Source organism: Onychostruthus taczanowskii, unplaced genomic scaffold (genome assembly GCF_017590055.1).
Source record: "Onychostruthus taczanowskii isolate IOZ18803 unplaced genomic scaffold, ASM1759005v1 scaffold24, whole genome shotgun sequence".
Taxonomy (NCBI): domain Eukaryota; kingdom Metazoa; phylum Chordata; class Aves; order Passeriformes; family Passeridae; genus Onychostruthus; species Onychostruthus taczanowskii.
Window position 1 is genome coordinate 1337454 of NW_024499684.1, and position 13891 is coordinate 1351344.

The following is a 13891-nucleotide window of genomic DNA, read 5'->3' on the forward strand; positions in this document are numbered from 1 at the left end:
GGGCCGGGTGCGCTTTCATCGCCGGCCCTTCTCACGGCACATTAGCTTCCCGGGAATCCAAACCACCTTCCCAGAGCCCCTTTCAGCAGCCCCAGTGCAGTGCCATGTGTTCAGCTGCACCCTTCTTCAGTCGTTTGTTCCCTGAACCATTCCCAGCAGCTCCTGATTCCCAGGTGGAAGTTTGTACCCCGGGAGAACGCAGGGAATCGGCGAGGATCCAGGGCTGAGCGTTGGGAGAGGAAGGCAGGAGCAGGCAAACCCTGCTGTTTCCCAGGGTTTGGGAGTTTGGGGCATCCATTCCCAAGCTGCTGACAGCTCTCATCTCCAAGGACATCTCCCAGCAGCAGGAATAATCCCAGATCTGTGTTGGGTCAGAGCAGCGCAGGCAGCAGTAATTCCATGGGAAACGTCGTGGCTGGAAAACCTCTCCTGTTTGGAGAGGGTGGAATCAATCTGGAGGGGTTTTATCTCCCCAGCTCCGTTGGGCTGGACGGGAGATCCTGTTAGGAGAGTGCCTGGGAAGGTCCTGGGTGTAATCACAACCATCTGCAGGGCTCTGTGAGCTACAGGAGCCACTCGTGCAGCTCAGGGGAGCACTGGCAGCAAACTGCAGCCTGGGAAAAGAAAGGTCAGCTGTGCCACTTGGGCCACAAAAAAATGGGCTTTGAGGAATCTAATATTGGTGTAGAACCCAAGCAATTATTGTGGTTAAAGTGTAAGGTTGATTAAAAAGAGTTGTGAATTAGAAAACAACCAAAATGTCATTTATTCATGGGATGTTGGTTCAAATAACAGATAAAGGATTAAAGCAAATGAATTGTGGCAGTGTAAATGAAAATAAAAACAAATCCTTAAAGAAAACTGCAGGATTGTTTCAATTTTTAAAAAAATGGTTTAATTGTGAGGCTTCTCTAACGGTAATATTTTGATTAGTCTGTAAGCAAATATTCAGTACAGAAAAATGATGTAAAATACAAATAGCCTTTCTTATTCATTAGGGATTTTATTTTATGGAGTCCCATCAAATATGTGGTGATGGAAATTGCTCAGTCGATTATCAGAACTAGGAAATGCATTTTAGAGTGAAACTACAGCTTTAATTACATCCCTACAATATGGAAAATGGGAAATTAAATTAAATAAGATTTTCAGTGAAAATGGTACCCACTTCCTCAGAGGGTGATGGGGGAGGATGGGTTGTTCCTCAGCCCTTGGCTGAAAGGAGCACTGGAAATGTGAATGTTGTGGGTCAGACAGCAGGATAAAGCCAGAGCTGGAGCATTCTGGTGGCTCTAAAATACCTGAATTCTGGGGTGTTCCCTCCCTTCAGCCACGTGAAAATGTGGAATTCTCTGAATAATCCACGGAAGTCTTGGCCTTGCTCAGAGCATCGCTTCTCCTGGAAATGTTTGTGGGTCAGACAGCAGGATAAAGCCAGAGCTGGAGCATTCTGGTGGCTCTAAAATACCTGAATTCTGGGGTGTTCCCTCACTTCAGCCACATGAAAACGTGGAATTCTCTGAATAATCCACGGAAGTCTTGGCCTTGCTCAGAGCATCGCTTCTGGTGAGTGGAGCTGGAGGTTGGGAAACAAATCCATGGGGTTTGTGCTGTGTCCCAGCTCTGGGGTGGCAGGATTGTGGGCATGGTTTCAGCTGGCCCAGGGCATGGTTTCAGCTGGTCCAGGGCATGGTTTCAGCTCACCCAGGCAGTGGTGGCCCCCCCGTGGCCTGTGGTCACTCAGTGACCCTCGGGTGATGGGGACAGGGAAGGGGTGGGTGGGATGGAGCTCTTCTTGGCCCTCTGCAGCATCCAGGAGTATCCAGAACAGAAATGCCAGAGACTTGGAGCTTGGGGAGCAGCAGGAATCAGTAAGTGAGGGAGAAAAACCTGGAGAAGCACAAAAAATACATCAGCAAAAAATGCCAAAATGCACAGCAGTAACACCTGGGGACAGCAGTGACTCCCAGAGGGGTGTCAGACACATTTCCCTCGGTTAATACATGGTTAACTCAAAAGAAGTTACACATTCCAGTTCTCATATCCCATTATATTTCTGTTCCCTCCCCTACAACATCCCCAGGATGGTGTTAATTAACACCTTGGTGGTGTGGATCTTCCCAGAGGTGTGGGGACAGAATTGCGGAAGGTTTTGAGTCACACAGCAGGTACTGGTTTATTTTTGGAGTTTATTTTTGGAATTCCTCAGCTGCCTGGTTTGGGTAATATTCTCAAATATGGATGGAAATAATTCAGTTTTCATTTTAATTCCTGCCTTGAGGTCTGGAAATGCAGGTGAATGTGGTCCATAAGAGCTGCTGCAGAGTCAGGAACCTGTCACTATTTCCTGGGTTAGCTGTGGCTTTGTGAGCTTCTTTTGTGTTTTAAACAAAAAGCAGAGCTTAGGAGAAAGTTCCATGAGACCCTTTTTTAAACAAAGCCTAGCTATGTAGAAATCACATCATAATTTACCTTTATTCCCCATTTGGCTTCAGCTCACCCAGGCAGTGGTGGCACCCCCGTGGCCTGTGGTCACTCAGTGACCCTCGGGTGATGGGGACAGGGAAGGGCTGGGTGGGATGGAGCTCTTCTTGGCCCTCTGCAGCATCCAGGAGTATCCAGAACAGAAATGCCAGAGACTTGGAGCTTGGGCAGCAGCAGGAATCAGTGAGGGAGAAAAACCTGGAGAAGCATGAAAAATACATCAGCAAAAAATGCCAAAATGCACAGCAGTAACACCTGGGGACAGCAGTGACTCCCAGAGGGGTGTCAGACACATTTCCCTCGGTTAATACATGGTTAACTCAAAAGAAGTTACACATTCCAGTTCTCATATCCCATTATATTTCTGTTCCCTCCCCTACAACATCCCCAGGATGGTGTTAATGGTGTTAATTAACACCTTGGTGGTGTGGATCTTCCCAGAGGTGTGGGGACAGAATTGCGGAAGGTTTTGAGTCACACAGCAGGTACTGGTTTATTTTTGGAGTTTATTTTTGGAATTCCTCAGCTGCCTGGTTTGGGTAATATTCTCAAATATGGATGGAAATACCAGGCAGTGGTGGCACCCCCGTGGCCTGTGGTCACTCAGTGACCCTCGGGTGATGGGGACAGGGAAGGGCTGGGTGGGATGGAGCTCTTCTTGGCCCTCTGCAGCATCCAGGAGTATCCAGAACAGAAATGCCAGAGACTTGGAGCTTGGGGAGCAGCAGGAATCAGTAAGTGAGGGAGAAAAACCTGGAGAAGCACAAAAAATACATCAGCAAAAAATGCCAAAATGCACAGCAGTAACACCTGGGGACAGCAGTGACTCCCAGAGGGGTGTCAGACACATTTCCCTCGGTTAATACATGGTTAACTCAAAAGAAGTTACACATTCCAGTTCTCATATCCCATTATATTTCTGTTCCCTCCCCTACAACATCCCCAGGATGGTGTTAATGGTGTTAATTAACACCTTGGATTCCTGGATCTTCCCAGAGGTGTGGGGACAGAATTGCGGAAGGTTTTGAGTCACACAGCAGGTACTGGTTTATTTTTGGAGTTTATTTTTGGAATTCCTCAGCTGCCTGGTTTGGGTAATATTCTCAGTGATGGAAATAATTCAGTTTTCATTTTAATTCCTGCCTTGAGGTCTGGAAATGCAGGTGAATGTGGTCCATAAGAGCTGCTGCAGAGTCAGGAACCTGTCACTATTTCCTGGGTTAGCTGTGGCTTTGTGAGCTTCTTTTGTGTTTTAAACAAAAAGCAGAGCTTAGGAGAAAGTTCCATGAGACCCTTTTTTAAACAAAGCCTAGCTATGTAGAAATCACATCATAATTTACCTTTATTCCCCATTTAAATTAGCACTGACACCAGCCAGTTTGTGCTCAGCATCATCAGCTCATCAGACCAGTCAGAACACATTTTGAAGTATAATAATTAAGTTCTTCTGTTGCTTTACGTATTTTTTTAGAAACGATCCAGATTTTGTTGTTTCTCTGTTTGTGGTGTGGTTTATTTGACGATATTTTTGGTAACTATTGCACATTCCATGAGGAAAACACTAATTTTTAGAATAGCAAATGAAATATTCAGAGTTCCTTCCCTGGAGTTTTTAATTAGCCATAAGAATTGGGCTTTGGACAGGGGGCAGGACAGGGTTAGAGGTGATAACTCCCAGAAAAGGAGATTTTGGGGCTGATAAAGGTGGCAGCTCTGTGCTCTTCAGCAGTCTGCAGGAATGGAGCTGTTCAGTTTTCATCCAGGGAATATTAAAACCAGCCCCTGCCTTCCTCAGTCTGCTCTGTGTTTGTTACATGCAAAATATTTAAAGGGAGATGCATCCAACTTGCATGGAAATTATCCCTGTGTTTGTAGAGTGTGCCCTGGGAAATGGACACAACATCCAAACTCTTTGTTTTGTTGTCCCTCCACAAGATTTTGAGTGGATGGTGTGAAATACTTTTGTTTTTCTTGTGTGTTTCTAAAGCCTTTTCATGACTTAATTTTTGGAGTCCAGTTACAGCAATTTTCATTTAGAATGTTAAGTTTATTTTGGTTTTATTTTGGGAGAATGAGATATTCTAAAAATCTTTCTGTGTTCTTCACAAACACATGGTGGTAAAAAGTACAGGTGGAATACCTTAAATTTTTTTACATCTCATAAAATTTAAACCTCAACCTGTCTGGTTATCGCTGAATGAAAGAAAAAAATTGCCTTTTTTAAAAGCTGTGAGCACAGAGAATGGGTTCATTTGTTTTACTCAGGAAAAGGTAGAGATGCAGCTTTTCATCCAGGTGTTATTATTTGTGTTGTTTGTCATTATGAATCCAGTCAGTCTCAATATTCCCAGTCTTCCAAAGCAGGTATTTATTTCTAGGAAATGCCTTAAGCCTGTCTTTGAGCAGATTTTTTTTTTCTTTGCCTTTTAAATGGTGTTGCAGTGTTGAAGAATGAGGAATATTCAGTTTTTTCCCCCCGGTTGTTTCAATTTTGGCTCCGTGCTGGTGGCACTTTGACATCTCAGTTGCCAGTGCTGGTGCTGCGTGACCTAAATTAGAATTTTGGGGGGTTTTTTGCAGTTTCTGAGAGCAGGTGGTGTCCTGGTGTGTAAGCTGATTTCAAATATCTGTTTAGGTAATTCCCTTCAGCTGTCTAATATCACTTTGGGGATGTAAGGACACACAAATATTACAGAGTCTTTAAGCTCAGCCCATCACTGGGGCCTCAGTCTTGGAGGTTTTATGATCCCAAAACCTGAACTATTGGGTTTGTCCCAGCCAGACAGAGGAGCAGTGTTTACCTGTAATTAATCTGAGCTGAGGCACAGGGGAAGTGGAAAATCTCAACCTGAAAATCTCTCCTGTCTGTCCCTTAACATTTTACCATAATATCAGAGGTGTTGTCAAATTTACAACAAATAATTGCCTGGGTCGTGGTTCCATCTGGAAAATGAATTGGAGCCTTTTCCATGGCTCTGGGATCCATCCAGGGCAGATGCAGAGGCACTAATGCCTGCACGAGGCAGGGAGGGATAATCTGGGCTGTTTGTCCAGAGTCCTGCAGGAAAGCTGCACCTTTGTTTTTTCAAATAGATTCCAGCTGCCTGGAGAAGGGAATAACTCCTTGTAAGAATTAATTGCAGGGTCTGATGGATCTGCTTGCTAATGGAATATGGGGCTTGTTTGTTCCTGTAGAATTCAAATTTTCCCCTTTTTATTTGCATAAAAGATAACATTTTTGTATTGCAGCATTTAAACTTTGATTCAGCCCATTTTTTCCTGGTTGCTTTTTCTCAGCCTCAGCAGGGGCAGCTCTGGGGTTTGCTTGGGAGAGGAAGGAATTTCCTTGCTGGTGTCTTTGTGTGGCAAATGAGCAACTGTTGTGCTTTTGCCTCACCTCATGCTTTAAAATTTTGTATGACCAGAAGATGAATTGGGTATTCTCAACTCAATTGGCTTTTTTTTGTTGTGTTTTCAGATTATTGGAATAATATTTACTTCCCTTACCAACATTAACTTTGGTTTTATATGCAAGTTTTTATCTAATGTACCTGCAGCTGGGTATTGCACACTTTTTTTAGGTGTGTGAGGGGTTTTTGCCCTTGAATTCTAAGATTGCTTTGAATGAGAGAGCCAAAAGTCTCTCCCATTGCTCGTCCTGTTGTTTAATAGGACAATGTACCAGCTTCTGTGTTAACTTTGGTTTCTTTATTATTTTATTCCCTAAAAATTATGAGAATGAGATTACAGATTTTTCTGCTCAGTCATGACATGGCTCCAGGAATACAGGGTTAGAAAAAAGTCCTGTTTTGGGACACATCTGAGAAGATGTGGCGGAAATTCATGTCAGGTAAAACCAGATGGGTTCTTATCTCATGGTCTTAATTTGAGGTTCAGTTTTAGGAAGGAGTCTTTAAGCAGACTGACAAGGGAAATAAATGGTTTATCTCCCTGCTTGGGTAGGAGCAGTTTAATCCATGATTTATCTCTCAGCTAGCTCCCAGTAAAGTCTATTTTTGGTTTTAGTTTGGCATGAAGTGTTCACTGAGGTGCTCCTGCAGCTGGCAGGGCCTGGGGGGCTTCTCTGCCATGGCCCATTCCTCAGGCAGGGAGCTGTGCCTGGGTTCCCTGGGATGTGCAGGGAGCTGTGCCTGGATTCCCTGGGATGTGCCTGGATTCCCTGGGATGTGCAGGGAGCTGTGCCTGGGTTCCCTGGAGAGCAGGGAGCTGTGCCTGGATTCCATGGGATGCAGGCTCTGGCCCCAAGGCTCGTTTAGGGAACTCGATGTGTTTGGGGTGGTTCTCCTGCTCCCAGCTGATCTCCCATGGGTAACCAGGCCATGCTGGATGTCCTTCCCAAGGACTCCTTGTAGGATAATCAAGGCATTGTGGCAGAGGAGGCACCTTCATCCCCCTTGGAATCCAGAGCAGGAGGTTCTCCAGGAATCTGGAGAACTCAAGGTGTGTCAAACCAGCTGCTTTAGAATTCCAGCAGCGTCCCATCCCTGGGTTCTTCTCTCCAGCTGCATTCCTGTCCTCTCCGTGCTGCCTTTCCATCTTTTTCAAAATGACAGTTGTGGGATTTTTACCTCCTCAAATATTTGATAATGTAGTTACCTTGATTTAAAAGTGCACAGTTGCTGGGCTGAGTTGGTGCTGGTGTTTGGTGAATGCATTTCCTCAGCTCTGCATCTGGCATAATTTTGGCACACAAAGATCCACAAAGATGCAAGGGAATCAATTCTTCCTCTCCCAGCCAAATCCCAGAGCTGTCACTGCTTAGGCTGAGGAAAAAGGAACCAGGAAGAAATGGGCTGAATGAAAGTTTAAATGTTGCAATCCTGGAGGAAAGACATTTTACATCACCTCCAAAAAAGTTCATGGTTGTCCCAGTTCTTCTTTTTATTTCATCCTGCTTTTCTCTGGCACTGTGGATGATAATTTTTAAATTCTTAAATATTCCCTTATTCTGAAATACGTTTTGTCACTTACCAGCTGTCCAAACTGCTGGTTTGAAACAATTTTTTCCTCTTTGCATCAGTCTCGTTTCAGTTGAAACTCTGACTCTGCTGCTGCCTACTTTTGTTATCACTTTCCTTATATTCAACAGTAAATTAAAAAAAAATTACTATTATTGTGCATATTATCTGTATTTAACTTCTTCAAAGCCATGCATTTTAAAATTGCAAACTAATAACCTGCAGTGTTTTATGGAGGCAGCTACATTTACATTATCACTTGCCTTATATTGAAGAGTAAATTTAAAAAAAAATTACTATTATTGTGCATATTATCTGTATTTAACTTCCTCAAAGCCATGCATTTTAAAATTGCAAACTAATAACCTGCAGTGTTTTATGGAGGCAGCTACATTTACATTATATATACATCTTTAATAATTTCTGCAGTCTGAAGGGCTGCAATTGATACCTGAAATTATTTTACCTTTCCAGCAACTCATACCATGATTTTTTTTCCTGGTGGTGAAGTTGAGTTAAACAAGGAACTTTCTCTTAATACACTTTGAAAGAGAACATGGCATTTTGCTGCAATTACTTGTGTGTTTGCACTCTGGCTTTATTAGCAGTCTGAGCAGCCAGGCTTGATGCAGCGCAGTTGTTCCATTGTTCTGGCCCAGCCCTTGGATTTATGGCTGAAGTATTAAAGAGCCCCGAATTTGTTGGCTTTTGTTTGTGGCCATTGAGCTAAAAATAATCTAATAAGGCTCGTGTCAGGTGAGAGATGCTGAGAAGAATTCCAGGGGAGAAGCTGACATCTCAGCACCGTTCTGTGGAGTGGGGGGTGCTGTTTGCCAAGAAAACAGATTATTTTTGCAAAAATTGATCTTTCCTGGAAGTGCCCAAAGAGAAGAAAACAAACCCTGTCTTGGCTTTGGGCTCTAATTCCTCTTTCCATTTAAAAAAAAGTCTCTCTTTTGCAGTTGTAACCTTTTGAAGAGATTAGATTGGACCTCTAAGCTAGAGTTCAGTGCTTTAGTGCAATATAATTGGGGAAATACTAAACGCCACTGACCTCATTTCCTTTAGAACAATGAGAATTAATAGTTGCACGTTTTATTAGGCTGATATTCCAGATGTAGTGTACATTTAATTAAGTGTAGTTTCCTTTTGGTTATGGTATGTGGCTCTGCTTTTTGTCGCAAATTCTTTCTAGTTTTACAGTTTTCCACATGTTTTCTTTCACCATTTATGATTTTTTCAAAGCGGGGCTATAAGGATTTAAATCACTTTAGCATGCAGCAAAACAGTTCCCATTCAAACAATAAACGCCATTTTAAAAAGCCTTTAGATCTTCTGTCACTTCATAAATATAAATGTATAAAAACATTATGCAGTTGTAGTGCCCACCTGCTAATTAAATGCAGATTTCCTCAAACTTGTTTTAAAATCCTCTTATTTGTTTCAACTCGGTCTCTGCTCAGAATACATATGGCCCTTGTGAAACTAATTATGCTTATGGAGCAGCTGTTAAATTTAGTGCAACTAATTTTATCCAATATTTTACATTTTAATTGATTACCTGTGAAGAAATTAGCAAATTAACACTTATTGTGCAGTAACTGAATGGGCTTTTATGGAGACTTTCAATTTTGACAAGCGGCCCGAGTGCTGATGGAATAAAGCCATTTCTTAGGGTTGGAGATAGGGAAGTTATTGGTGAGCCTTGATTATCTGGTGTGAGAATTTAGGGATCCCGAGTGATGCCAAGCATCTGTGTGTTCTGCAACTTAGACATGAAAAGCAGATTGGAAAGTAATGGCTTTTCACAGAATTTTGGGAACATATGGGCTTATCTGGATCTAAGAACCCTTTGAAGATCTTTGAACTTGACTAAATGACTTAACCTTTGGCATGGTGGGTGGGTGTTTTGGGTGTCGTTGGGGGGGAAGGGGATCCATGCTGGAAATCTCCTCTACAGCTTCACTTCTTGGTTGGTTTTTTTTCTTTTTTCCCCCCCTCTGGTAGTTCCATAATTTGAACATTTGGGGTCTTGCTTTAATAGGACTAATTGTGATTCTTGTTATTTTTCAACAGCAGATAAAATAGAAAATCTGTCTTCTCTGGCAGATCTGTGGACTTTTGTTGTGGTTTGGCGATGAGCTGGGGGCACAGATGACTTTTGGGAGCTCCATTTCAGGAAGTTTTATCTTGATTTCCTGTCCTGTAGATCTTGCAAGATACTTTAATAGGAATTAAGGAACAGTACAGAGAGGCTCTTCCCAAGGCCATGGAGTGATGGGACAAGTGGGAATGGCCTGAAGCTGGTGGAGGGGAGGTTTAGATGGGATATTGGGAAGGAATTCATCCCTGTGAGGGTGGTGGGACACTGAGGGCACAGTGCCATGGCAGGGACACCTTCCACTGTCCCAGGGAGCTCCAGTCCCTGCCTTGGACACTGCCAGGGATGGGGAAATTTGATGCAAGAACTCCTTTAATTTTTAAAAGCTGTTTTCTGTATATAAATGTCACCTGCCACCAGTTCTGCACAGATATGGGAATGAGCAGAAATTCAGTTATTGAGCATCCAGCCTGCCTGAGCCGAGTTTGTTTTTTGCACCTGCAAAAGGTAGAACAGAACTCCAGTTCAGATTTGAGCTGATAAACTGGAGTTCTTGAGCAATAAATATTTTAGATTCCTGTTATTCCTGGTGGGAGGACTGTGCCATTAAGTGAGGAGAGGCCCTGCATCAATTAAGGGTGATTCGTGTTGCTACAGGACTTTGTTTGTTTTGTTGTTTGGGGTTTATTTTCTGTTTTGGACTTACCTGCAGAGTTCTGAGAAGCCAGTGTTACCTGGGAATAGTGGATTTAGGGCAGTGCTCTGTAAATCTGTGCTGCCTCATCGTGATGTTTATAAAAACAGTGTCTCTGTGCCAAACAAAAATTAGATTTAATATCCAGAATGCTCTTGAAAATCAAAACTTCCTCTACCTGAGGAGTAAGGATGGATGGATGGACGCTTTTACATTTGTGATGACACACTGAAAATCCATTTTGAGCCAGCAAATGCTCTCCAGTTAAGAATCCAGCACTGCAGTGGTAATTTGATCTATTTATTAGTGTTAATAGAGTGACCAGGATGGGAGAGCTGCTGTTGGAAGGTACCAGCTGCTGAAACAGGAACCCAGCCCTGACCTCTGGAGTTGCTCCTGGCAGGAATAGGGACCTGAACTCCCATGTGCTGGACAAATTCCAGAAATGTAATTTATAGCCTCATCTGGAGGGAGGATTTTCTTTTGCTTAGTCTATTGTTGAGTTTTATTAAGCAGTTGTTGTTTCATAAAAGGAGGGATTTTGTCTGTGTGATTTGGCTTTTAAAGGCCTTGGGAGTTTTGCACTCCAAGAAGTGCTAAAAAAAATTTTAATGCTGTTTTAAAAATTTCCCCATTTCCCTCAGTACTTAGTGGAACTTTTCCATGAGGTGCCATCAGAACTTTGATGGGAATCATGGAATTGTGGAGTCATGGGATGGTTTGGGTTGGGAGGGACCTTAAGGCCCATCTCATTCCATCCCCTGCCCTGGGAGGGACACATTCCAAAGGCCAGGGTGCTCAGGCAAGAGAAACCAAGGAAAACTTGACCTGATTTTCCCTAAATATCCCTTGTCCACTCAGGCAGCATTGATCCATGATAAATTATTAAATAAAACTTAGAAAATCTTCTACAAGAAATTCAGGAATAATGAAATCATTTTGTACACACAAAGAACCAGCCCTAATACTTCTGGATCTTTTTTTCCATTCTGTTAATGGATTAATCAATTGTGTGTTTTATTTTGCATCTCTTTTCAGAGCAGGAACCATGTTGTCTTTTTATCTTCTTTTGCTAAGTTGTCAGTTTAAAGGTATTAAATTGTGACATGTGCTACATTATTAGATGTATTTATTAAATGTATTGAAATTAAATAATAAAATAAAACTGTACCAAGGCTGAGGTGCAGTGCTGGTGAGAAATGGCTGATGGGTTGTTCTGATGATGAAATTTGGTAATTGTGAACCAGGGCAGTAAGAGCTCTGAGATTTTCACTTTAGACCTTTATAGCATTTTTAAAAGTGTTTGTATTCAGGGCTGAGTAGTCACAAGCTTCTAAAACCTGGAGATGAAACCCTTGGTAGCAAACTGAGCCTGCTGATGTCTGACTTCACTCACTCTGGTTTTTGGAGAAGAAAATTATCTAGATACCTCTGTAGGGGAAGGCAGAGGAATTGATGGTACTGTTAGACTAATTTGGTATTTTACACTATGGGAATCCTTTTTGTCTGCCTAGAAGCAGCTTCTTTCTCTAGTGAAGAAGAACCTTCCTTCACTATCTGGGTGCTTCTCACAAGAGTTTTGGTGACTCCTGCTTGTTTAAATAATCCAATAGATCCTGTAAAAAGATTTAAACTGTTTTAATCAGAATCTCTTCAGTTGCTTTGGGGTCATTTTTTCCTGTCAGTCCACCTGATGCCTCAGGATTTAGCTTTTATATTTTCCAGGTTCTGTACTGCATTATAACAGTATATATATAAACAAACTCTGAACTCCACACACAGTGCCAGCAGCTCTCCTCTCAGCTCAAGCACACAAAACAATCCTCTTCCAGCCCCAGAACCAAGGACACCGCTGCAGCTTCAGCCCAACAGTGCAAACAGCAGGGAATGGAGGGGAGCAACCTGGGAGGGTGGGACTGCAGAGCCTGGGGCTGGAATTGGACAGAGAACTCAACGTGGAAATGGACCAAAACTTATCAAAGGGTGAGAACTCCTGACCTTGGGTCCATCTTGGGCAGAGGCTCAGCCAGGCTCTTGTACTGCCCAGAGTGTATCCTTTAAAGGCCTTTTAATAAATCCCTGCTTTATCCCTTTATCATTCCCAGCCTTTGTTCCAGGTGGCCTCTGAAGGCATCACAGTCACCATCCCTGGATGTATTTAAAAGCAGACTGGGTGTGTCACTCAGTTTGGGCATCACAGTCACCATCCCTGGATGTGTTTAAAAGCAGACTGGGTGTGGCACTCAGTGCCAGGTTTAGTTGGGCTGTTAGGGCTGGGTTGAACTCGATCTTGGCAGACTGGGTGTGTCACTCAGTGCCAGGTTTAGTTGGGCTGTTAGGGCTGGGTTGAACTCGATCTTGGAGTGCTGGAACCCTGGTCACTGAGAATTTCAGACTTTGTGTGCTGACAAGGCACTGACCCCTGAGAGAACACTGCATTGACCTCATGCCATGGAGAAGGCTTCCAAAATGGAATGATAGACCTGGGATTGTGGGGGTGGAGTTTGGCACTGTCACAGGGTGGGAAACTGAGAGTTTGGGATTTTAGAATTTAGTGATACATATATAAAGCAAGATGGAGGTTTTGGGGTGGAGGCTGGTCCTTCTTCATGGGTTTGGGTGGTATTTTGTAATTGGATAGAAAAGTGGATGCATTGTGGACTTTGAGGGATCAGTTACTGGGTTAAAAATGAAAATAATTTAGGTGTCATTTCCTAACTGGATAGTTTAGCCTTAAAAGTATAGTAAGGTAGTTAGCCATTTGGTAGGGTGTTAGTAGAATGCTGTAGTATGGGGAGGCTTGATAGCTGGCTTGCAAGCAAAGTTGAGTTAATAGAAGAAATAACAAATTTTTGAGTGTATCCATAGCAAGGAAGAAGAGGAAGGCTGTCAGCATGGGAACAGATTAAAAAAGATACATGAACTTTTTTGTAAGCTAGGCTTACATAAGTAGATGTGCATACATGTCTTATTAAATTTCTGTAAAACTTTTGCTAATTATATTGACGTTAATTGCTTTGCAGCAGTAAATATAATACTTTATTGAACATATATATAATGAATATAACAAGTTAACGTGTTCTAAAATTGAATGACAACTTGATGTGGTTAATGACTTAAGATCACTCTTTGTTAAGAGTGTATGATCTGGAGAACACGCAGGATAAAAACCCCGATCGCGCGTGTGTGTGCGTGTCACACCCAACCTAACAGTGACACTGTAGGGCTCACAGCTCTTAACACAGATGAGAAATAATAAACACCTGAGCCTGGGCACGGACTGCCAGCTCTGGCACTTGGCTCCCGAGCTGAGAGGAAGCCAGGAAGCAGCAGTGGAGTTGTGCAGCTCTGTGGTTCCGCAGGTCGCGCTCGCGGGCCCGGCAGCGCTCGTACAGCCGCAGCAGCGAGAGGTCCGGCCACAGGAGAACCCCCGGCGGGTCCCGGGAGCGCCGCAAGGCCAGGGACAAGGACAAGGCCAAGGACAAGGGCAAAGGGAAGGACAAGGAGATCCATGGCACCAAGGCTGGGTGAGTGAAACGCCGAAGGATGCAGCTGGGGCGAAACCGGGCAGCGACGCGGGTGCTTTTACTCTTGTGATAATTTTCCTTAATTTCTATGTAAATTCAGAATATT

At 43.2% G+C, this 13891-nt stretch overlaps 1 protein-coding gene across 1 annotated transcript in view; it reads left to right on the forward strand.

Moving 5' to 3' along the window:
* The window catches only part of RSRC1 (arginine and serine rich coiled-coil 1), a 101813-nt gene that overhangs the window by 13666 nt on the left and 74256 nt on the right, over positions 1 to 13891 (forward strand). Inside the window, exon 4 of the mRNA XM_041406014.1 lies at positions 13621 to 13785. Within this exon, the coding sequence (XP_041261948.1) occupies positions 13621 to 13785 (165 nt within the window). The remainder of the gene's footprint in view (positions 1 to 13620; positions 13786 to 13891) is intronic.